The 26,134-nt window shown below is 42.4% G+C and overlaps 1 protein-coding gene across 5 annotated transcripts in view; it reads right to left on the bottom strand.

The window, feature by feature from the left end:
- The window catches only part of LOC122769179 (rho guanine nucleotide exchange factor 28-like), a 37,432-nt gene that overhangs the window by 9,723 nt on the left and 1,575 nt on the right, over positions 1-26,134 (bottom strand). The window contains exons 3-20 of one of the 5 annotated variants that reach the window (XM_044025509.1): positions 24,047-24,188; positions 22,213-22,322; positions 21,343-21,529; positions 19,711-19,894; positions 19,134-19,335; positions 18,860-18,935; positions 18,062-18,096; positions 17,003-17,075; positions 8,957-9,078; positions 8,465-8,799; positions 7,612-7,786; positions 6,024-6,135; positions 5,717-5,797; positions 4,924-4,966; positions 3,627-3,716; positions 2,908-3,031; positions 1,623-1,767; positions 1,319-1,374 (exon numbers count right to left, since the gene is read on the bottom strand). In XM_044025509.1, the coding sequence (XP_043881444.1) occupies positions 1,319-1,374; positions 1,623-1,767; positions 2,908-3,031; positions 3,627-3,716; positions 4,924-4,966; positions 5,717-5,797; positions 6,024-6,135; positions 7,612-7,786; positions 8,465-8,799; positions 8,957-9,078; positions 17,003-17,075; positions 18,062-18,096; positions 18,860-18,935; positions 19,134-19,335; positions 19,711-19,894; positions 21,343-21,529; positions 22,213-22,322; positions 24,047-24,188 (2,292 nt within the window). Of the gene's footprint in view, positions 1-1,318; positions 1,375-1,622; positions 1,768-2,907; positions 3,032-3,626; positions 3,717-4,923; positions 4,967-5,716; positions 5,798-6,023; positions 6,136-7,611; positions 7,787-8,464; positions 8,800-8,956; positions 9,079-13,432; positions 13,685-17,002; positions 17,076-18,061; positions 18,097-18,859; positions 18,936-19,133; positions 19,336-19,710; positions 19,895-21,342; positions 21,530-22,212; positions 22,323-24,046; positions 24,189-26,134 lie in introns of those variants that run through there. The other 4 variants (XM_044025510.1, XM_044025511.1, XM_044025512.1 and 1 more) reach the window with 4 other exon arrangements.

Raw genomic sequence — 26,134 nt, 5'->3', positions numbered from 1 at the left:
AAATCACAGTTTCTGTGGCAAATATCGACTTGCTGTGCTTGTATGACACGGGAGTCCACGTATGTCCAGATATAACATTAAATAGACCCCCGTCTACACAGACAATACACTTTTTGTTGTTGTTCATTACATTCCAGGAGTTCCTTTGTCTGTGCCCAACTCCTCTCAGTCGGCCTCTACTTTACACTGACGGATTCATATATATTGTTTTTGGCCTCAAGCCTTTACTCCGAGTGTGAGAGGAAACACGAGGGGAGACATGGAAAGAATGACCTGCAGTAAAAGCCAGATTTGAACTCGGGATGTTGTTGCCACACAGTCAGTGGACACTTAAAGAAGAACTTTGACAACCAAGTGATAATATGTGAACGTCCTCTGGTCATAACACTGAGTGGACAGTGGACAGAAAGTGTAAATACTGTAGTTAAAGGCAATATTTGACGTTTTTGACCAACGTTAACACAGCAGAGCCATGGTTCCATTACGTCTCGGACACAAATGGGTGAGTGTGAGCAGTGGTTTGATGACTTTCCATTGACGGACAATTGATGGAAACAGGATGCTTTATTCAAAGACTTTGAAAAGAAGGACTCCCAACCAGACAGCAAAGGCCATATCTGTAGTGGACCAGTGGGGGAGAGGGGATGTTAAAAAGCTGATAGTAATCTTCCATTGTACGAATGTCATGTTAAGATACACAATATGAAGTAGAGCTGAACAACATTTTCGTTTTCATGCAAAAATAGCCATGAGAAACCGACGCAATAAGAAAACGACAAAGGCACACAAAGTTGTCATCCTTGCATCACAGCAGAGCGGTTAATATTCTGATGGTATCTCGCGTGGTGGCGCTCCATCTTGTTATAAGTTATATCGCAGTCACAGAATCGCCGTACATGTCATTTAAACGGTCGTTCAGCCCCAGCACGAAAGCACAGAAGCATAATTCATGGTTCATCAAATGTTTTGATGATTAAGGAAATACACTTGTGATGTTTGTTAAAACTAGGGAACATAAAAGTTGCAATTGTGAATGTATTGTTTGGATTTGCAAATGACATACTGTATATACAGTCCAAAAGGATTTCCCAGTCTATGTCATAAGTTATTTTCTCAAACTGGACGTATGGCACAGAAAGAAAACTGTCACTGAGTTCGGCTCACTAAATAATTTGTCATCCTCTTGAAATGTCTTGAAATATCTAGTTTACATGCACCTTTATCCATATTTAAAATAAAAACACATTTAATAATTCAGGATGGATTTGTCCTTTTAAAAGTCAAGTTTTCAGATTCATCATGTGATGCTGGTAGTTACCTTTACACAGGCCGCAACTGACTCTCTGCAGCTTTTGTGGACGTTCAGGAAACAGCCTGCAGACGAAGGCAAATGCCAGGTTATTTGATCATTGCAGTGACAATAAAAGCACGTGTCCAGATGTGTTTCTGTGTGTTCTGCCCCTCATGGTCGATGGTGACTTCTTCTGTGGGAGGGAGGAAGCTGACTTCTTCCCAACAGCACAACATCAAGGCGACGCGAGCAAAGAGATTTACACAAATCCTAAACAGTTCAGCCACCACAAGACATCAAACAACAAAAACACTGACAATGTAATACTCACTGGAGCACTGCAGCAGCTCCTTCCCAGAAACAGACTTATCACAGGCCACACAGAGAGCAGGACCAGATGGAGAGACAGGAACAAACTGGTGTCCACTCACAGCTCCCGACTTCTCCTTCCCCTCTTTCACCTCTTTCCCCTTCACCTGAGAAACAAGTCAGAAATATTCCTAATTTACTAATTCAGCACCAGGATATCAATTCAAAGTCAAAATTAAAAATAACACGACTCTGAGCCACAGGCAGAAAGAGACATGTGGTGGTCGTCTTCTTGCTGAAACACACCTGTTTAAAGCTGCGTTAGCGGAGATAAAGAGGCCTCAGAATGAACTTTTCTATTTACTTGTTTAAGGTCCACGGGGACAGCTGCTGTTGTGGAGCTCTACACCCTCTGTTTTATGTCTGCCATACGACAATGTTTATTTTCAAATGAGACTTTACAGGGAAGTCTAAGAGAGCGTGTTTGTTTGTTTTTTTGACTGCATGTGTGCATCGCGCGTCTGTGACATACGTGGAAACAAAACGCCGTCGAGCACATGTACACGTTTATATAAGTGAAAGTATACTATGGAATGTGTTTTGGTTCCTCATGCTGTGTGGAGGGGGGGTCTATGTATTATGTAAGAGGATATTTTCTCTGTATCCCGTTGCTAAGAGAATTTTCTCTCTCGCCAAATAAAGGCACAGTGAACATACAATGGCTCCCCAGCACAGGAATTCTGACCTGGCTTGACTGAAAAGTGATAAACCTTTTACTGCTCGACTTTGGAAGAGTCTTCCAGTCTGACCTTTACTCCAAAGCTTTTGCAGTAGTCGTTTGATAGTCTTTCACACTATCAGCTATCTTTGAATAACCACAGTTTCAATCATACACAATGATTAACAAATGTATTGGACCAAATGTTTCAAAAAGTTATTTATTTGGCAAAGAATTCATCTTTTCATTAACTCACTGGGCTCCTGTTCATGAATGCAAGTAAATAACAATAATTTGTCATCTTAATCGTGAAATAATAATGTGCATTACTATTTTTTGTTGTTTTTTTATATATACATATATTATAATTATAATTTAGCATTAAAAATATCCACTCGGTTAAAGAGCTTCTACATACTGGTGAATTAAAAACATAAAAAATATGATTTGATAATTACTAATGCGGCTAATTTAGGGCGGCTGTGGCATAAACCTTACATTGGGTGGTTTGTTAAGCACTGTAGTATTCTTGCCTTTAATCAAAAAACAGAATTACACGGGCTCAGGCTATCACCAGCCAGCACCTCACCTTGGTCTTGTTGCGGGTGCTGGACATCCTGCTCTTTAAGAAGCTGAAGGTCCGGCTGACTTTGTACTTCTCCGACTCCACCTTGGACGGGATGATGTATTTATCCCACTCCTCATCCTCGATCCTGTTTCGGTGGCCAACATTTAGTCAGTGGTCATTTTTTCACAGCCCTGCACATTATATTACAACTTTGGCTTATGGAACACCGCAGATTTCCAACTCAACATGCGCACATTTACACAGGCAAATCCTTATTTCAGTATCGTTTAATATACTAGTTAATCATCTGGTTTTAATGGTGTCATGCTGGAATGAAAGAATGTCCAGACAGTCTTCTAGCCCCCCTGCTCTACAGACTATTACTCTCAACAACATGCTTGGCATGCTTGGAAGTCACTATGGACTCTAGTGGATACTATTTATAGTACAACCTTGACAAGATGCAATTATTAATGTGTCAGGTGTCTGTAGCAACGTATGCTTGTTGCATTAGTCATTCTCAGTGCGAGGCAGCAAAACAAAGCAAAGAGAGGCAAAAGAAACATGACATGCGACATCACATTCAAACCTACATTGTGATATTAAATGGGTTAATTTAATAATATTTTATGTCCACAAGGTTAATGGATGAGTCGGAGAATGGTTTTCTTTTCCGATGGGGTTAGAATGAGTTAAGCCACGCATGCTTGGCCGCGGGGTTGTTGTTGCTGAAAACATACTCTTTGAGGAACTCTGTGAGGGTGAGGTGTTGGAGTGAAGCGCTGCTCTCCTCCTCTGCTGACTGGGCCCGCTTACGGAAACCCAAAACCCTGCATGGATATAACACACCTCAGACCAGGTTTTTTGAGCGTCCGCTCATCAGGAGACACAAAAATGTGTGTGTGTTTGAGTGTGTGTGTCATCTATGATTAAAGGAATATTTCACCGATTTGCACTTAGCTTTGAATTACTAGAATAGAGATAGCAGTTTTGGAAAATTGTGCTTCCCAACCTCAGTTTCCCCTGAGTTGAGAAATATCTTCCTTCTTTTCTTTGTTACATGCCCACCAGTGATACTTGGTCCTGTTAGCGTAACTGTTAGCAAAGATGGCGGACATTTTTCACATTCTGGGAATGTGGTCCCGCCCCCCCACGAATGGGTCTAAAAAGTGCGGAATTAGCGTCGCAGTTTCAAGGCTCGGAAAGGTGGGCATGTAACAAAGAACAAGAATGAAACTGACGTTGGGAAGCACAATTTTCAAAAATACTAGCCCTATTTTAGTAATAAAAGCTAAATGCAAATGGGTGACGTATTCCTTTAAGACTACAAACCTCTTCTAGGCCTGGTGAAGTATTCACAAATGCACTTATTAGTGCTACATTTTTAGTGAACAATGGATGGATCGAAATATTGTGATCAGTCTGATATTAACATCAAAGTGTTAACGTGGCCTATTCTAAAACAACAATCAATTTATCCAGTACGATAAATTTGATCTTCAAAAGTGTTTCCACTGTTTGCACTGCAAAGTTATTAGCAAACAAGAAGCATATTAGCACATGATAAATGTATGAGGCTGTGAGATGAAGTAAACAAACACATGAATATGGATTATGGTAGTTGCAGGAGAAAACACACATTTTCCACAAGGACTGGATGGTGAGTCAGTACACGTGGTAAAAATGTATAGAATACAGTATGTACAAACAACGTCAGCATCTTCCATGTGATCCAGAAACGAGTAGGATGATTCTGAGGTTTTGTGTCCTGGCTTTTGCCGTTTAGTGTTTACGGTTGTTTTTGAGGTTGCAATCAAAGCCTATTCCTGCCCCGGTCTATGTCACATCCTGCACAGTCAGACCCCAACCACACAGTTAACCCTGGAGACACACATACACACACATGCAGACCCAACTGAGCCAACCTCTAACCACTCATCAACACTGATACCAAAAAAAGGGGAGGGGCAACTTTGCAAGACCCTGCACAGTCCAGCGGATCTTGCCTGAACTCATGGAATTTCACACTGGTTTTACCTCTTTTCTCTCAGCGTCTCTGTCTGGGTGAACGCTCTCTGCTCTGTAACGTAGCGAGACAAGAACGAGCAAATTAGCCCAGGCCAAAAGACATTTTAAGACATTATTACAATCAGACAAAGATGAAGACAATAGTACACAGTTAATCAGCTGATAAGGTCAATAATTCCAAATGAAATTGAGTTAGAAATACAAGAATCCCTCAAGCAGTCAGTATCCAGCAAGCCTCTACAGAGAGAGAACAAACAGCAAACAAGTTCTGCCTTGGAAATCCAGATGACAGTAAACGTGGAAGAAAATAAAAACCAAGAGTGAAAGAAAAAAGAAACCTCAGAGTAGAAACAACTGCTCCTACAGATCAACTATCAGAGTTATGTGGAGAACATTTTTCAAAAGCCTTGGGATATAGAAATCTTCCAGATTCAGACCTTTATTTGTGAGTCATTTTAGAGATGGGATTTTTATTAAGATGACTTGGCATTAAACTTTGGAGAAAGTGTGTTTTTGATTAACCAGCATGTCCAAAACACACTCCCATTTACATTGAAAACGTCTTACCACAAATTAAGAGTTGCACAATTATGGCCACAATGAGAAACGCTGCTGTGTATGAATTCATGTCTGAGGCATGTTTGGTATGTATAGACGTATTAAATGCACCAAAATGAGCCTTTTAATTGTGCAGCTCTTGATAATCAGAAGATTGTCCCATAGTTTGTCCCCAGGAAGAGCCAAAAAGACGTAGAGAAGTGTATTTCACCAGCCAACCAACCAGGACTGTTCTTGTACTTACTAACTTGGTTGAGACGAGTAAGGGATTTAGAGAGAAATAAAGCCTGAAGTAGAGAACGACTGCCGCTGCTGAACGCACCATCTATGTGGGACAAAGCAGGGCCTTAATGCTGCACACTCGCTCGCACAGACGGACGAGTCGTGCTGTACCAAAGTCGACTGTTAACACACCACGTACAACATATACGCTAAAGAGCTCATTTACGACACGTGGCCTCCCCCCTCTTTAGACATGTGGCACATGTGTCCGTTCAGCTGGTTCCTGAGAACAGAAAGGTCACAGGGCAAAGGGGTCAAAGATCACTCACCTTCTGCCAGGTCAGTGACGGCTGCGTCTCGGTTTAGCAACGGCCTTGATGGCTTTGCTTTGGGGGAAGAGTAGGAGTAGGAACGCAGACGGACTTCCGCCTCCTCTGGGTTCTGGATGAGCAAAGAGATCAGACGGAGCAGTAAACAGATGTTTACAGGTTCAGTTGTTAAAAGACTGTCAGCAGAATCCTGACAGACTAACGTCTGTTGGGGATCTTGGTTTATCAGCTGATATTTGACTGTATGACACTGTGCTCCCTGGGCTTCTGGTGTTTTATTTACTTTATTGCTGCAAAAATAGTCTGCTAACAAAAAAGCTAAATGAATCTAATGGAAGTATGGTACACAGATGGCCTGTGTAATTTGATGCTATCAGCTAACTGATTACTAAATTGGTCTATAAAATGACCAAGACAACAGTTAAAAATCAAGATGTGAAGGTGTGTGGACTGTTTAATTAAAGGGATTGAACAAAAAAACAACAACACATTAACCGTTGGGGAATTATAAGCATTTTTATACATTATTTTTCATTTTCAGGGGCTTAGAAATAATTGGACAATTAACTAAAAAGGAGTTTCATGGCCAGACGTGGCCTGTTACCTCACTATTTCCTGTCAGACCAAGCAGATAAAGGTCTGCAGCTGATTACGTTTGGTGGCTTTTTACTGACATTTTCAATATGATGTCCAAAGGTGTCAATGTCAATGCAAGTGAAGGAGGCCATCATTCGACTGAGAAACCAAAATAGAGTGGCCAAATCAACAATTTGGTGCATTCTTTAAAAGAAGGAATCCACTGGTGAACTCAGAGACACCAGAAAACCTGGAAGACCATGGAAGACAAGCAAAGTGGGATGATGGCAGAATTCTTCTGATGGTGAAGAAAAAACACTTCAGCCAAGTCAAGAACACACCCGAGGAGGTTGTTGTTGTGTCATTGTCAAAGTCGACAATCAAGAGACGCTTCATGAATGTAAATACGGACACCAGTGATAACACTCGAGAGCAGGAGGGCTAGATTAGAATTAGAATTTATCAAAAGCCTACAGAGTTCTGGAAAAAGATTCTCTGGACAGATGAAACAAGGATGAACTTGTACTAGAATGATGGAGAAGGAAAGGAACAGCTCATGGTCATCAGTCAAAAATGGAGGAGGCAGTGTTATGGCAGTGCAAGTGGACCAGGCTCCAAGTGTACAGGGTTATAGTCCGTTCTGCTCAGATTCAGCCACATGTTGTAAAACTGACTGGACAACATTTCTCCTTGCAGATAGATAATGACCCAAAAACATGCTGCAAAAGCGTGCACAAGAGCTTTTAAAGGTAATGAAATGTGAGCTTTTATAAATGTTCTTCAGTGACCAAGTCAGTCACCTGAGATCAAGGGGAAACTTCAGACAGTCAATACCTGCAAAAGATTTTCAAAACAAGCCTTTTATTTATCATGATACGAGTTTGTCCTATTATTTTGTAGCCCCTGAAAATGGAAAACAATGCATAAAACTGCTTATAATTTTATAAGTAAATGCGATTCTTTTGTTCAAACCCTCACATGAAAGCTGTCAACATTTGTACAGATGGTATACCTTGGTGGGCGTCTGCGTGCTGTTGGACTGCATGCAGTTTATGTCCGGAGACGCGTTGAAAGAATCCCTCTCCTCTCCTGAGCTGGAGCGCAGGAATGGCTGCTGCTTTAAAGAGGAGCAGGGGTAGGAATGTCCCAGTATGTCCTCTTCCCCACTGTCACACTCCAGACTGGGACTATTTATATAAATACACACACAAACACATGCTTAGGTTATGAGCCTGCAGCTACAATATTCAGCAATGGCTGTATCTCTGTTTTTTTTTGGATGTTATGGTATCAGACATTGCATGAATGAAACTGTTAAGTTTGCATTCTTCAATCTGAAAGTCTGACGCCTCCGACTGGTCCACAACAGCATAATAACGTATTGACTCTGTGTGCAGGGTGACCTTCACCATTGAGCACAGATGAGTGCAGACGATCTATAAAAAATCATCACGAACAACCACCGACAGGCTGTCGTCGCACTGTACGTCTGAGCACAGAAAAAGCTGCAGCTCTGAGGAAATTGGAAGGAATGTTCAGCAACTGCAAAACAAACAGCTCAATCGTGTCCAGACTTCCTGCCATTTCCCGCACCTTCACTGACAACAATCACGGCATGGGAACATCAAAAAGTGCTTCTGCTAACATTCCGAACATCTGATACTGCTGTCTCAGTGGGATGAAGTCACTGGACTGTTTTGTGATAAGTCATCATCGCTGAGGAATAAAGTTGGCCATAGTGTAGAGTTTTCTCATTAAAATAATAATAAAAAAAAACCTTAATCAGTTGTGAGGTGTTCAATACTACTTCATAATAAAAGTGAATTGGATTTTTAAATCGAGAACCAAGAGGAATAGCGTCTTACCTCAGGCCGCGGCTTGCCTCCGTCAAGCTGCATCCTCTGCGCTTTAAAGTAGGAGAAGCTGGGAGGCACGACTGTTTCTGACGCCTATGTGCTCCTTCAAACAAACGGAAGGCAGAAGCCAAGGGGGAGGAAGGAAAAGACGGGGAGGAAGCACAGGGAGAAGGGGGAGACATACGATGGTTCTCCTGACTGGGGCCTTGGATTCGCCTCTCTTCATTATGAGGTGAGGATGGGTGCCGGTGCTGGGGACAGTTTCCTGAGTTTGGGGGAGTCATGGAGAAAGGGCTCACCTCCTCCTGTCCGGGAGAGCGGTATCTAATGTCCACTTCCTCCACCTGGAACAGAAACGTGAGAAATTGGTGGCAAAGAGAAAAAAAAGGATTTCACGGAACAACTGGTCTCTTCTGGATTTTGCATTCGGGTTTCTTTTCGACTTAATGACCGAACTGTACTTGAGTTTGAATTTGAATAAATAATCCAAGCCCAACTCACCTGGTCCACCAGCATGGCGTTGGCATACACTCGATCTTTGCCGTGTATCATCGCCGTCAGTCTGGCAGCCGCAGCCAGAGTTGGGGATGAGGCCTGGCTTTCTCTTATGGACTGGCTTTTCTCTATAGAGAGGGAGGGAGCCATAGAGAGAGAGGGAGGGAGGGAGGGAGGCAGGGGAGAGAGAGAGAGAGAGAGAGAGAGAGAGAGAGAGAGAGAGAGAGAGGGGTTTTTCAATATTACATTTGGTTTCCACAGCGACACCAAATAACTCCTCACAAACACAGGAAGTGACATAGACATCCTGGGCAGTTGCATGTCATTGTTCTGAACCATGAGTCTCTCTATGTGCGTGTCTGTCTGAAAGGCTCTACACACACACACGTGTATGGGTGTGCATGGACTTGTGAGTAGGCATCTGTCGGCATGTTTTTTTTCCCCCACCCTGCCTTCGATACACTGGGTGAGTGGAAATAACTCCGGGTGAGCACACAGTAGCATTGACTTGAAGTCTCTCAGCACAGTAGAGTCACTGTGAGCCGTCGGCACGTTTTTTTTTTGCTGTTAAACAGAAGAAAACACTCCTTCTCTCAAAACACACACACACGCACACACGCACACACACACAGCTCCCTCTGGGAAGTTGCTCTGTGCACCAGCTTCTCCACAACACACGTTCTTAGAGGGTTTTCAAGCCAAGCGCTTTTTTCAACCACAGCCCCACGACAACAAACCTTTGATGAGACGTTCACGCAGCACAGTGATGTATTGTTGGATCTTATTTGTACAGTGTCTGGAGACCTAATAAAATGAAATAGTGAATCAAATTGTATTGGGAAACAAACAGAAATCCAAACACAAAAGGTTTCAGCTCAACAAAAACATAAAGAACTGAATAAACTCTCAAAAAAAGGGTTTTTTTAAGGGTGTAACTCAAAAGACGGAGGGGCGTGTTTTCTTGATGAAAACCTTTGCTTTTAACTCAGGTGAAGTACCACATGTGCCATAGTTTCCACCAGGTGTAAAGAGAATAGGGCTGCAACTAAATATTATTTTCTCAATCGTTTAATCTGTCTAAAAGAAACCAGGAAATATTCACATTAATCCAATATCAAAATAGTTGACAATTGATTTAGCGATCGATTCATAGTCAATTCATTGTTGTTAATTGCTTCAGCACTAAAAGGGAACATAACATTGTTGTCCAAGTTTACAGAGTCAGTGTGGTGTGTCCCACACACTGTGTAAACAACATTTTCTTGCAGTTTTATCCCTTTCAGTTTAATATTAACTTGAACATTAGTACAAATCATTTGAGAAGAATAAAGCAATGGAAATGTTTAGGCTGTAAAGATTAAAGTAAAAACTGAAGCTGGCCAGTTGTCTGTGACTCACTCAAACATATATCTAGATATCGTCTCTATCTTCTCTGCTTCAGTAGTGTTTGCCTCTCTGGTTTATTGTGAAAACGCCGGTCAAGCTTCGCAGGAGTGTGGGCAGAGTACGCAGCAGGTAGGCCGGACTTTTTTTTTAAAAATACACTATTATTCAGGATTTCAACAAGTAAGCAACACTAAATTACAAGGGAAGCTTCTATAAAAGCTCACAGAAATAGATTGTGGGTGAACGTTAAAGCTTACCTGTTAAGACCATGTAATTATGCATTACAGGTGCAACACCGAATAGGTGATTTCACATTATACGTCATGCCTAAATATAAAGGAATTTTAAACTATGGTCACTTAAAACCCATTTATAGAAACAAATGAAGCAACAGACTCCTCAAAAATAAGCCAAGTCCAGCATCTGCAACAGAAAATAAATCAGACCAACAATTGGCTGTGCTTCCTGTAGGCGGTGAATCCAATAAATCTGCGAGGCAACGCGGAGTCAAGCGGACGTTGATGAGGACACCAGATGATGCCTGTTCCATCCACACCAAATGCAAAGGAACAGACTCCAGTTTAACCACTCCACGCCAACACTGTGCCTCCAAAAGTATGTTATCTCCAAGAACGAGACTGAAATGAGCCCGTTTGAACAGTACAAATGGTTCTTCTGCTATCAACAACTTCTAAGGTCTTACATGAAAACATTAGACAGTGTGTGAACCTGAACCCTAATCCATAATACCTGCTCAAGTCACATTAGATCGCCTACTACGTATCGCCGGATTAGTTTAAGTCTAAAATCAGATCCAGGGAGGGGGTCACGTCCTGGACGTGGGTCAGGCTGCTGTTTGAAAGCAGATACTATTTCATATAAACTCACTTCAGGAACCTGACAGACAGACCTAATATTTGAAGTTCTGGGCCAGATCCAAAGCCACAGCTGGCCGCCGTGGGCCCGATCACTCACACACCTCTGACCCATAAACGCCGCTTCAGTGAACATTACTGTCAGGCACTGTGATCTGTGTTTAACATTAGTAAACATGTGGAATAACAAAGAAGCAGAGAGTTCATATTACTTCGACGTTTAAGCCGCACAAAATCAATCTTTCCTCACGAGAGACAGAGTCACTTTTAAAGAGCGTATGGAGCATATGTGTGCGCGGCTATTTGAATGGGGATTAGAAAGTATACTTTCGAGTGTTGTGATATTTATGTCCCCGAGTGCGAGCCAACCCGATACAGTAGCAGCGCCTTGAGCGGGCAGAAGAGAGGAAAGAGAAAGCTGGAGCTTTACAGAGAGCCAGACAAAGACAGCAGTCACAGCCAGGTTTCCAGAACAGGGCAGTTAAACACAGAGTGTGACCCTTCAACCCATGCACACCCCTGGGAGAGAGATTGAGGAAGGCAGGATAAAAGGGGGAGGACGGGCTGTCACAGAGGTTCTTTCTCAGCGTTCACTCTAATTTAGGAGCTGCAGTGCAAAACAAAAAGGTTAATATAAACACAGGATTATGATTTTAAGTGCGTATACACCTCGGCTTGTTTATTATGAGTATAAATGGATTATTTGTCCGGGCTGTACCTTCTTTTATGATGTAAGTCTCGCTTTAAATCACCACACTAATCAACCGTCACTTTGGAGAGAGCTGGGAGAAATTAGGAGCAGAATGAAATAATAAGCAGAGTCTTAAAAAAAGGGAGAAAAATAATCACAACAGAGGGTGCTATTACATGGTGAAGGGGGAGGTATCTCGGGAAAGGCCATTTAAATTATAAGAACTATTATCTACCAAAATCTACACACTCACTCCGAGTTATGACACCTGTGGTCAGATGATCCCGATCCAAGCATGACATTGTGTGCTTTCCGACTGTGTTTACATTTCAGTGCGTCACATGGATCGAGAGATCCGGGAGGAGAGAAACCCCCAAGAGAGAAGCCATCAGTCCTCAGAGTGAAGAAACAAGCACACGTGAAAACACATATCATTGTGCAGATGCACCGTTACACCAGAGCTGTTTCGCTTCAAATGCATGAAGGTCTAAAAATATCTGAATCCACACGGTGTTTTTTTTCTGCTATTCAACTGGATAGCACCAACAGACAGTTTGTATGAAGTTTTGCCGACGTCAGTCACAATTAAGAAGCAATAACGTGTAGAACCTTGCAGAGGTTTAGAGTGAAAGATGAGGAAAAGAATCACTGGAGTCGAGCCATGACACAGACATGGCAGTAACCTGATCTTGCCCTGTGTCTGTCGTTCTCTCTTTCTCTCGCTCTCTTTCAGTACAAAGACATTTTCCCAACTGCTCTGGTTCAGTGTTGAGTTTGTGCAAGTGGAAGCATCCAGGGTTTGACTTCACTGCGGTGGTTCAGTCTCTGATGACTCGACTGTAAAACTGTGGTAAAGGCTGAACTTGAGCTCCCACACAGTCACATCACTGACACCTAAAACAAAAAACTGATTATCATTGATTATCAATTGCGCGTGCCTGAGCTTCATGAGCTCTTTTTTTTTTGCACTTCCAGCTGTCACGTGAGGCCACAGCAACTCCTCACCAGGGTTCATTCATGCACACCAGTGTGGCCTGAGAATGCCTAAAGCCCCAAGCCACTTAATCAGCCTCGAGTGGACATCTGACATTCCCCAACGTACTGTCACATATCAGGTTACATCACTGGCAAACATGCCATTATCTCACTCTCTGTGACTTGGTGATGCAGTGAGTGCAGCCGGTTAGTAAAAATCTGTAATGGGAATGGTCTAATTTTAACTTTATTGTTCCACAGTGGACGGTGAAACGTGTCTGCCAAGAGTGCAGTTCGCTGTAAAGTTTTCCATTTGTCATCTGTAACGTGACGCAGCTATAAGGCTTAGCTCTGTGTACATTTCGCCGGCTCTCGCTTTGAAATCCAATCCACGCGCGTCTTAAGTCTGCCAAACACTTCAAATATCAACATGTCACATGAATAGTTCTGCCTGTGAAGTGGAAAGTGGCTCGGCCAATATCTCTGGCTGCGACTGTCAGAGAGTGACAGGGGAAGCAAGAGTGACTTTCCACCTTTTATTCTTTACTCTGTTACCTTTTTGTCCGGTCTTCCTGCGCATCCTCATCTTGGGGAAAGACGGCCAAGAGTAGTTGAAAGGAGAGTCCGAGTCAGAATCCATGATATGATGCCTTCAAGGAAATCTTCATCTAAGCACTTCAAGGTGTTTGATAAATCAAAAGGAGCAGTTTACAACATCCATTCCCTCATGGCTCAACAGAGTGCAGCACTCACTCTGCTTTTCCCAGAGTTCCACTGTAGACACTGACACTTCAGGACTGAGGCAGCATGTTCCCCTCTGTCTCCCCCATCCACCCCTCCCCCTAAAAAAGCCTCCCCTCCCCCCTGCACAAGTCTGAAACAACTGTCAGACAGTGCCGGGACCAAACTCTGCGTCCTCTCGTCTTATTGAGTTTTCTCTCAGTCTCCGTACGCTATCCTTGTCTTCTTTTTGTCTCACTTAAATCTGTGCCACACTCTGATTACTTTCATTCGCTAAACCTCTAGTACGAAGGCAGAGGTATAGAGTCACCAATGTGAGAGCGGGGAGAACAGTATTGACAGCCGGAAAGAATGAGGGAATGAGAGAAAGAAACAGGGGGAGACAAAGTCAAACACAGGAGTGACTTCAGAACCTACAGGGAAGACAAACATGAGCACAGACAGCTTAGTGGAGGTGAGTCTCAGACGCAAGAGAAATCATTAACCCTGTGAGTTCATGATTGTCTCACAGACATGTAAGGCTGCAGAGCTGCAGAGCGTTGCCAACTCATTCACCGTGAACACGCCTGAGGATCACACCATTCCTCCTATATATTTTATCATTCTAGAGTCAAGCTGCAAAAGGGTTTTCTCTATGTTTGTTTGTGTGTGTGTGTGTGTGTGTGTGCACGCTTGGGGGTGGGCGGAGGGTATCAGCAGGTCAGCAGCCTCACCATGGACGAGAGAGCCGCTGTTTTCTCCGTCTATTTTCCCCTTGCCAACTTGCGAGCGTACAGTGCTCCACATTTGCGACAGCAAATTCCGCATGCGAGTTTGGGTGAAGGTGGTAAAATCGAGAGAACGAGACGGTGAAAGGGGGTTTAACGGACGCACCGGACAAAGGCTCTCTGGAAAGAGGGCAAACATGCATTTATAAACGCACATAAATGAAGGAATGTGATAAAGAAAAAGACCGAAAAGCGGGATGAGGTGTGTGTGTGTGTGAGTGTGTGTATTTGGATGTATATCATTTTGATTTACAAACAAAAAGTGAGGACGTAGATGGTAAATGGGCTGATTGAGGGTTACAACCTGGTTTTAGGGTTTGGGTTAGAATTAGGTTTAGATAAGGGTTAGTTTTTTTAGTTGTGATGTTGAAGGTTACGATTAGAGGCTAGGGAATGCATGTCTATGAGTGTCCTTACTAAAATAGCTATATAAAACTCTGTGTGTGTGTGTGTGTGTGTGTGTGTGAGTGTACTGGCACTGTACTGCAGAGCATTAATGCTGCCACTGAGGGGTCTGTGTAGGACTTGTGTCTTTTTTTCCATACCCAATTAGATCCCTCAGCTGGGGTCAGAGCTGGTTAGTGTTCCTGCTGTTTTCGCTCATTGTCTTATGTCACCATGCCAAACTATTTATATCACAAATAATTCCCACTCTTCCAAACTATGTTGCCCCTAAAACACACATACATACACGCACACACACTCCTACTCTCACCTCTCTCTGGGGACCTCACCATACTGATGGGTAGACTGTGTTCAGCAAAGCCCTGGCAACCTCCATTCAGCTACAAACAACCCCTTTTTTACACTTCCCCACACTCCTTGCCCCCCTCAGCGTGCTCTTTCCTACCACATGCTCCCTCTCAAACACATAAGTGTGTGTGCACACACGCGCACACACAGACACACACACACACACACACACACCAAAAGTGTCTTTTGCTTGTTGTTCACCGAACTCAAATTAAAATGCTGTCCTGAGAAGATGGGAAGACAGGGAATGTACGGTGGCATAAATGTGTGTGTAGGTATCTGGGTGCAAGAGTGTGTTTTGGGTGGGGGATTTGAATGTTGGGTGAATTAGAAGGGCAGAGGTGAGCGGGTACAGAAAATGAAAGATGTGGTCTGTGTCTAATTTCAGTCGCGCTCATAAAATCATGGTCATTTCAAACTGAAAAGAGGAAAGCGCTGACATCAAGTAGAGGGAGGAAAGGACATAACAGCTACGTTCAAAATTCCACATCTCTTGCTGAAGCTCGGGCTATAGAAGCTCTGTCTGTCTATTTGATGACGCATTAGCGCAAGGAAACAGCCACATTGCATGCAAGGAAAACAGGCTGGAATCACAACACATGATTCATTTCTGTTAGAATAACTGTCACTTTGAAAAACCCTAATGAGGAAAAAATCAAATAAACACTGTAATCCCGTAAGAATGGCATGAATAAATCCCGAGTCATTTTCAATCCATTTTTCTTTTTCTTCATTCTAACAATTCAGGAAGAAACTTGAAGGGAAACTTGAAGAAAACAGAAATCAAGTGACTAATGTTATTCGTCTGAACCACAAAAGGCCTTTGAGGGATTTGAACAGGGTCATCGGCAGGCAGCCTTGAATGACTGCACAGAAAATGTGAAACCAGCCAACACACACACACACACACACACAAACGCACATACACATGGAAATATAGCATGGAAAACAACACCAGCCACAGGACGTTGAGATTGCAGATGTCCAGCGCCAAGTGTTATAAAGCCTGAAGCCTCAGCTTGTAACCACAGCATTCTTACACTAAGGCATCAGTCTGCCCTGCAGAACACAAGCCAATTATTAACCCACAGGATGTTCCCGTTCTCCATCCCAAATCCTTCCCTTCCCATCCAAAAGCAGATCAGAGTGAAGCCACCTTCTACCACCTAGTTAGGATTTTTTTTTTTTGCCTGTTCTCCCTGTCATTCCTGGCAGGAATAACTAAACATCTACACACACATCCCCCTTTATTGCTGTCGAGAAGACGGCTCGTCATGCCGTCTTTGTTTGTTTACACGGCACCAAACTAGCTGGCGCACTCAAAATCAGAGGTGTGACATGCAACAGCATCATCATCATCATCATCCTGTCCTCCCTTGCCGGTTCTTCTGTTCTACATCATTCCACCAGCATAAAGCTGTAAAAAAGATGCCCCCGATTTGTTTTGTTTTTTTACCTTTTATACATAACAAAGGGGGAACAGTGGTACAACATTTCCAACTTGAACATGAGCTACAGAGTGACAAGACTCTCCAGAGAGAGAGCGAGAGAGGGGGGAGGCCACATGACAAGCCAGGTAGCGGCTGAAATGTGATCTTTCAGTCTGTTGGGACAGTGGACAGCCACAGGCAAGGATTAGAGCCGAGTTTCAAGTTCTGTTCAGGAAACAAAACGTTTCCTTCCTGATTGTTAGCCACTTGGATGACTTCCTATGAATATAACAACACCTAGAAAAACAACGATCGCTTTCAGTCAGCGCAAAATGTGATTTACAGCTGAAGCACCACAAGCTAGACAACAAAACCATATCCAGAAACAGAGAAAGTGACCCTGCTGGGAAAGGAGCTAAAAAAGACATATTTACCAGAGTCTGACTGTGATTGATCGTCCTCTTCATCCTCCCCGTTCAGGCAAAACATTAGTGGCTCCTCGTCGTCCTGAGTGAAGAAACGGGGGAACAGTTCACTCAACAGCGTGCAACCGCACTCAGACTTCACCAAGCTACAAGGCTAACACATGCACTGAAGAAAAAGCCGTACAAATGAACAGAAATGCAAGTGTTTGGGCAAGTGTAGTGTATAGAAACTGACTTATTATCTTACCACCTGCACCACATTAAACATGGAATACACGCTTGACACCTGACGACGAACATAGTCACCTATTCAGTGGCATGTGCGAGGTGTCAACTCCAACACCTCAACAATGAATGTGAAACAATGTGCAGCATTGAGGAGCAGTCAAAGTCTTGTGTTGTTAGCCCTGGATGCATGCAGGTGTTCATGGAGACTGAATGGAGCTTTGAGAGCTTTGGATTTCAAAATGAAGCTATTCCAGTGGCAAAATAGACTGTCAAACAAAATGATCATGGATGTTTTGGTCGGGCAAGTAACAGCAAGAAGACCCGATCGAAACAGGGGCCTTTCTGCATGGAGTTTGCATGTTCTCCCTGTGTGTGCGTAGGTTTTCTCCAGATTCTCTGGTTTCCTCTGCAGATTTAGGGAACAGGTAAATTGGACACTCTAAATTGACCGTATGTGTGAGAGTGGATGGTTGTTTGCCTCTATGTCTTGGATCTGTGATGGACTGGCAATTTTGCCCTATGTCAGCCGGGAATCGGCACCAGCGCCCCTGGGACTCTCACGTGGAGGATAAAGTTGTAGATAAATGTATGAATGAACAACAAATGTGATCTTCTTTCGACAGCAGCGGTATATTCGACTCATGGCTCATCTCAATAGATAATGGTACATAATCACATTAACAACAGTGAACTTGTTAAAGTTTCTGACCAACTGAAGATCTAAGGACAGAGGAAATCGCTTCATGCCAAGTGTGATTTATAAATTTGCGTTATAAGAACAAATTGATTGTCTGAGTACGTGAATTATGACGACAAAACCAATTACTGTCAAATACGTACATTTTCTTCCACAGCTGAATTTCCTCCATTGATATCTGGATACAGATGAAAGAAGAGAGAACATATTCAGACGTAGCCATCAAAATTCAAAAAGAGTCTAAAGTAAGCGCAGATGTTTGGCAGTCTCCAACAATGCTGTGTCAAGTCTTATGTTAGTTTACTTTTCATAACCTGAGGCGATGCTTAGCGTATGGCCTTGATCTCCTTTTATTTGATCTTTTCTACCATGTGGATCCCAGTTTAAAAGACACAGTGTACTGTGTGATCACACAGCGACGTACACTTTAAAGTAAGGGTGGTTTAATGTGTAGCTTCAGCAAAAACAGTGAGTAAATAGAGAGGTAAAAACCAGACAAAGATGTAATCGAAAGGAAAACGCTTCACACAAGCCCCTAACTGATGAATGTGTGTCTGTGTTTCATTCAAACAAATCTGATATCACACATCTTTTAAATGTATTTGATATCGCTTCTGTTTCAAGCTGGGAATCATAAGGAATGCATACTGTTTGGCTGTGTTCCAGTTGAGGGGTGGGAGTGTGCAGACTATCAGTCATGAGATTAATAGGCCTTTTATTGTACAAACCACTTGTGGCTGTAGAGGTCACTGCTGCTCAGCAAAGTTTGCTTTAAACACACTGCACAGCTTAGCTGCTCTCTGGATATTTTTTCCACACACATGTAGTACCTCTATTGCCCCAGAAGAGGGCAGCCAAATTATTTTAGTCTTTGCAAATGTTAGTCTTGGTTTAACCAGGCCAAATCCCACAAATCAGGACGATTATGAAGTGTATGATACCATTCTCTGCAGGATCATCCACAAGTTCTTCCTTCCCAACACTGATCTCCAATCTCTCCCTCCTTAGTGCCTTGATCTGTGGGAAGACAGGTCATATTGTAAATAATAAGATGCAATAAATTATATACAAATATAGTGAGAGACTGCAGGCTTGCTTCATTACACTATTTCTCTTAATGCATCAGGAAAATCTTATTGGTGATTTTAGTCTATAAATTATTAAAGTAAAGAGCTCATATCAACTATCTGGTAACAGTGATGAGATGTTGCTCACCTCTCTGAGGAAGTCCTCGTCTCTGAGCCGCTCTCTGAGAAGCAGGATGTCCGCGTGCCGGCTCTCTTCTGAGCTCCACCTCAGGTTCTGTCTCACAGTCAAAGTCAGGTTCCCCGTGTCGTGGCAGAACCTCAGCAAGCGTGTTCGGTCTGCCCACACCTGGGACAGACCTGCCGGAGGCGTGGCTAAAGGGTTGGGTGGGCTGGAGCACAACAGCTGGATTAGTTTAATCATAAATCTCAATTGACCAATTTTACAGTCTCAAAAGTATGTATTAGTGGTGAGAACATGTTTATAATTAGTGTTAAATGTTGTCATCAGTAAATATTTGAACATTGTATGGTAAGTGTACAAGATTCACACTATGTGTGAACTCTAAAACAATGTTAATTAACAGGAATAAGAACAACAGTAAAAGTGGGTTGGTTTTTTTTCCACATTTGGAAAACCTTCTATAACTTTGGTTACTTTTTGTTTTCTGAAGAGCTCTTCACTGAACTCATCACGTTACGATAGACCAGCAATTCATTTGTCAGTGTCTCTGACTGAAGTCCTTTGCTGGAGCGTATAATCTTACTGTGTGAGCAGCTCCAGGAGTTCAGCGCTGCCTGCTGTCTGTGCCAGCTGCAGTGGTGTGATTCCCTCTTCGTTTGGCAGGTTTACAGCCATCAAGCCCCCTGGCTGACAGAGCAACAGCTCCGCCAGTCGACAAAGACCCCAACGCACGGCCAGGTGAAGGACGGACTCCCTGGGACTGTGCTCTGCAGATGAATAAAGACATACAGTGTGACATAAAAGAGGCGAATGATACCAGTCACACATTACAGGGTCGTCGAGGTGGGGGTGGAGCCAATCCCAACTCTCAACAACCACCTCCTCATGATAATTAACCTAAATATTAATATATTCTGAATCTCTCTGCTCCACTGACCCACTTTAAGAGACACTTTTCTGTGTCTCCTTCCAACAGCATACCTCAAAAAACAGACTTCACTACTAATAGATAATTACAATTACAGTATTTAATGGTGTTTTTATTCTTAGGGCAACTTTGCTTACAGAGCACATTTTATCACAAGGAAACTCAATGTGCTTTGCAGAGAAGGGAAAAAAAGAGGACACGAAAACAAATAAAGTAAGCAATAAAAAGTCTCAAGCGTACTCATAGTGAGACCACACAAACAATATCATTATCCCCACCCTAACACACTCACACGTTTGCACTTTATCCTAACCCTAACCTAAACCCAATTCTAACTGTAAATCTAAAACCAGGTCTTCACCCCCAAAAAGCCCTTTACTGAAGTGGTCCCCTTGTTTTTTTGTCCCCATAAGGAAGACACAGTTTCAGTAAACACAATGTTTGTTTAAGGATATTCTGCATATAAATATAAATATCCACCCGCGTTCCTGAAGAGATTCCATAAGGAAGCATACGCTTACTATGGCTGAATTTGATTGCTTTTTTTTTTTTTCACAGAAAAGTTGGAGACTGAAAATTCAGTCACACACTGCGTCAGCAAAAAAGTGATGTCATGGGTGACATTATCAAATTAAACACAGACATTTAGGCGGGCGACACTGCGATGAAACAGACTGCCAGAACAGTATTAGTGCTAAATCTAGTTTGTTAATTATGTAGGTGGCTCTTCACAAACACTCAACTCATACAAACAGATGGTGGCATCGAGTGGTCATAGTGGTCACACACACGCGCACACGCGCACACACACACACACACACACACATACACACGCACACACGCACACGCACACACGCACACACACAGAGATTTATTGAGATGTGCCGAGGGCTACTTCCAGCTGGAAAGGCTCTATTAACCACATTACACGCTGCTTGATTGACTTTGATGAATTCAACAGGAGGTCACATGACCAAGTTCACTTCCGACTTCAGCCCAGTGAGCATGGAAAATGGGAATGATGGCGGAGAAAAAATAGGAGGGTGGATGAGAGTTGAAAAGTTCACATTCTCCTGCCACGATCGGCTTTAGCGCAAAGATGACAGATGAAGATGTCATTAAACCTGTGTCTATGCTCAGTAACTATAGGCTCAAGAATTTTGGCTTATTAACCGACATGTTAATAACTAATTAGGTCCCTCTTTGGAAAATAAACACCCATTTGTTACTATCAAACAGATCTGTGCAGCAATGCCGTTTGGCAAGGTAAGATAATCCTGCTCTCACCCTCTCCACTGTGACTCCCCAGTACATTCCAGTTTTGAGGGATGTCCAGGTTGGCCATGGCCAGAGCCACGCGGCGATCCATAGCCCAGCGAGAACTCTCCTGACCCACGTTGAAGAAGCTTCTGAGCTCTTTGTGATCCGTGGGGCTCAGGCAATGTCCGTGGATTACCAGGTGCTCTGCCAGGTCCTGAGAAAACAGCAGCCGTGAAGATGTGAACTGAGATAACAGGTAACAGCAGTGATGAAAAAAGCTACTGCAGAAGTGAAGTGAATGACGCCAAATATAGGAAATTATATGACTTGAGGTAATTGACTCACTGACCAAGTAGGAAAAAGCATACATGTGGTGAAACCTGTGAATACTATGTCAGATTTGTTTTATCAGCTTGTAGAAATGTGGAGAAATGATGTAACAGAAATCACTCGTATATCCCTTCCCTCCATCTTTAGCATTTTGACTTTGGGAACCACTGACCATCATTTTCTGACATCTGATAAACAAAACATCTAATCAATGAATACAGACAATGATCAACAGATTAATCATTTATAAAAAAATAAATAAAATAAAAAATTACCATTACTTGTTGCACTAGTAAAAACTTCAACTCCTCAGTGGAGTTGGTTATATTAGTAGGGCTATTTTTTCAGTGCTCAAATAATCCAAGAACAACCCGACTACTGTTTCACCCAAAGACCAACACAGGCCTTGTCTGATCACCAGGGAAAACATCTTTCATAACGGTGCCCTCATTTAAAAATACCATAAAACCTAATTAACACTTTTCATTTTGCAAAGAACAAAATCTAAGTTACACAGTTGTTTTGTGTGCACCATATGCGATCATGTGTGTGTTTATTTGTCCCTACCTGGGCATCGTCTTGTACGTACTCCAGTGAGGCTCCGCCCACCCAGATGAGGGGTGTGGTTTTAGAGCACAGGTAGGCCTGGACAGAGACCATCTCAGCCTTGTTATGTCCTAGAGAGAAATACAACACAGCAAAAGCTAAACTTCAAGCTGCACTGTGTAAGGTTTGGCGATTCTGTTTTTCTTGTTGGTGATGTTATTATTCTGCCTGTTTGGTCTTTGTGAACAGAAAGCCTGTAACGCTATCTGTATGATGACTCATTCATGTGAAAATGGGCCAACAAGCACTCAATCAGCATTGACTGAGCAGGGCGTCTGTATGTATACAGCAGCAGCTCAGGGGCGGGTGGGGGCAACAAGTGTTTATGCTGTCAAAAGACTGAACGAGCAGTAGTTTTCCATTCTGAAACTTTTCGTGGACGCTCTTTGTGTTTTCAGTCACTCTACATCGACGCTTCATGGGCACAATTACCTGTTGCCTCATTGCATTTTTACACATCTTACTGATGTAAACGTATGTGTACGTAAAGCCTTACTGTATTTTAAGACACACTGACATGATAGAAAAATGCATTTTCTTTGACAGCGTTATGGACACAACTGTTGTAAGTTAAGTTTCCACCACACCGCCAACATGGAAGCTGTGAATCTGTAGGCCAACTTTAGCCTTTTTACACACTCCAGCGGTAATTAACTTAAATATCTTGTTTGTTTTACATGCTTTAACTGTGACGTGGAAGTGTTTTCTGGAGCAGAATGAGGGAAAGTTTATGAGAAACTTGAGGATGCAATGCCGCAAGTCTGGAATAATGTCCGATTGTAGCTGTTTCCATACTCATGAAATTCACCCGGGGGTTTTGTAAGGATTAGATATATTCAGTCTGACAGGTTCTGTGATTTAAAATAAAAATATAAAAATTGCTTGATCTCTGCAGATTTAAAGTGTGCATTGAACTCTTAAAGCTTGAAACTGGCACTGGTGCTGCTCATTTTTCAGGAGCACTGTGGGCAAACTGGGTCACGTGACATCAGGAGCTCTAAAGCATGGAGAAAGTCCACTGTTTCTATTGAACTGATTACAATAACGGGTCAAACAAGTACAATTACACACAGTGTCTGTCATAAATACAAAACAACTCATTATTTTAAATGCCTTACATGCCTTAGTGCTTGAAAAAGCCCCAATGTAATTCAAATGTTCTCACTCATATACTCATGAAGGCTTTTTTGATGAAGAGAGACAGCGAGACCTGCTTTGCTTACTCCATCAGGACTTCCTGCTGTCTGTGTCAGCCTACACAGAGGCTCACTAATGATGACATACTGTTTATATGGTACAGCTTCCCTCCTGAGAGGAAGCTGATAAGATTCTGTGCCGTTCCAGACCTCAACACAGACTACTGTACGTATCAAGAGTGTGTGTGTTACTTAGGACCTTTTCTGGGATAAACACTGACCTTGTCAGGACCAGTTGTCTTCGAACAGAACAAAACCTGGTCGTAATGAGGCAGAACCTCAGTTCTGAGGAACTGGTTGAGTTTAGATCTGAGATATGAATTGTGGTTAGGTTATGGTAGGGGTCTGGAATGAACTGGTATTAAGTTTTATTAGGTTAAGTTTAGGGATACACTGCTCCACACAGTATGGAGTTGAAAAACCTGGAGTTGTCAGTATGTGCGGTTTGACTTATGAGGATATTCCGCAAGATAAATTCTCCTTGGACATTTATCATCATAAATTGGCCAAATAGAGAAAGCATCCATCCATCCATTCACTTCACATTCATATAATAAAATACAGTACATGTGCAGATACAGATATATTTGTGCACGTACCAGGCACTATAAAGCAGAGCATGACATCACTATGAGCCCTGGTGACATGGACAAGTGTGGATCCTTCCAAAACAATATAGACCTCTGCATCCAGCGGCACCGAGTCCAAACCCTCCAGCAATGTGAACACCTTGGCCTGGCCCTGTAACAAAGAAAGGTGAGAGAGGTTGTGGGGCAAATTGAAAAAGGAACATGCCACAGAGCAAAAAAAAGAAACCTATTCCCATAGCTGCAGGCTCATTTTTAGAGTATGGTGTTCTAATGTTCTACTTTTCTCTAAAGTACACCAAATCTCCTGATAGCATTCCTCTTGAGGGTATAATAAAACATTACCCCTCAATAAAAACAGGAATGTCTTAAGTGTCTATTGTGGAAACCTGCACTGATCCCAACAGGCAAAACAATCAGAGGCAGAGGAACATGAAAAAGGCCTGAACACTCACACGGATATGCACGCTGATTGGTACTTTTTTTTTACAAAAAACACTTGTGCAGGTCAGGAAGTTCAGGGTGAGTTGTTCTCGGGTCACTGATTTATCTACGGTGTAAATTGGAAGTTTTGACACTAGAGCCAGTACTCTACCCAAACTCTAACCATGTCCAAAAAACATTTCTGAGGATTGGGGAAACACAATCGACATTATTTGCTATTTTGTGCGTTTTTATGAAACAAACAACTCATCACTGAATCGAGAAAATAATGAATCCATCCATCTTCTACCGCTTAATTCTCCGCATGAGGGTGGTAAGGGGCGCTGGTGCCAATCCCAGCTGACATGGGGCAAAAGGCAGTTTGCACCCTGGACATGTCGCCACAATCAACCATCCACTCTCACACCTATGGTCAATTTAGAGTGTTCAGTTTGCCTAATCCCTAATTCTGCATGTTTTTAGACCTGGAGAAAACCCACGTACATGCAAACTCCATGTTCCAACTGGGTCACAAACCCAGGTCTTCTTGCTGCAATGGCAAGAGTACTAACCACTACACTAACATGTGGCCAAAAGATTAATCGATAATAAAGAACAATTAAGTGGTAGCTGCAGCCCTCCATGAAGTGGAACTTTTCTTGTCAACAACTGGTCAAATTAATTTTGCGTGTTCCCACAATTTTGTTTTTGATTGCAAGGCAAATCCATTTTGTCTGATTCCATGAACAAATGTTGTTTGCTCACATAGTAATATGATTTACCTGATATGTATCAGCATATTAGCACGGCCATTGTGAGCATCTGGGCAGGCTTGTTAGCATTTTTGCTCCAAGGACACTGTTGGCCAAATGTGGTCCACTCTTGTTAAATCAACAGTTCACTCTGTGTTGCAGCAAACTATCCTCTGCTGCAGAAATGCATTCATTTGTGGGCATCTGGAGAAAACATGCACAGCATTTGCTTCCTTTAATGTAAAGGCTGTGAGGCGGCGCAGCGACAATCAAAGCATAGTGACCTTTAAGTAACCTCACGCAAAAGGAAAACATCATTTAACATGTCAAATTATTATTGACTTAATGTTGAACTGTACCTCGTCTTTGACCTTCAGAGCATTAGTTCTTATTAATGTGTGTCTACTCAGTGAAACCAATAAAATATTGTATAATACCTTGTTTGACTACAGCTTAACCAAAGGGTCCACATGACCCGATGCATCACGACTCAAACTGCGAGCAAACACAAGTTCCTATCCAACGCTGACTAAGTAAAATACAAACAAAAAACAACACTGTGAATGAATAACAGAGCTATTGATTTGCTAGTTATACACAAAAGTGCCAGGCTGTCATTGTCACTGTTGTGCTGATGGATATGTTTATTTCTTTTTTTTTCCTGGAGAAACTATGATTCAGTGCTCAAACAATCCAACAGCTAAACCAACAATTGTTCCATCAAAAGACCAATAAAGGCCTTGTTTGATCAACAGGGAAAGAAACATCTTCAACATCCCTTACCCAGTCCAATACTCTCCCTCCCCTCCAAACTGTTCTAATCATTTTTATGTATGTATATATATATATATATATATATATATATATATATATATATATACACACAGACAGATAGATAGATAGATAGATCTATATATATATAAAT

Source organism: Solea senegalensis, linkage group LG5, assembly GCF_019176455.1.
Source record: "Solea senegalensis isolate Sse05_10M linkage group LG5, IFAPA_SoseM_1, whole genome shotgun sequence".
Taxonomy (NCBI): Eukaryota; Metazoa; Chordata; class Actinopteri; order Pleuronectiformes; family Soleidae; genus Solea; species Solea senegalensis.
The sequence above is the reverse complement of the archived record's forward strand: the minus strand, read 5'-3'. Positions and strand labels throughout refer to the sequence as shown.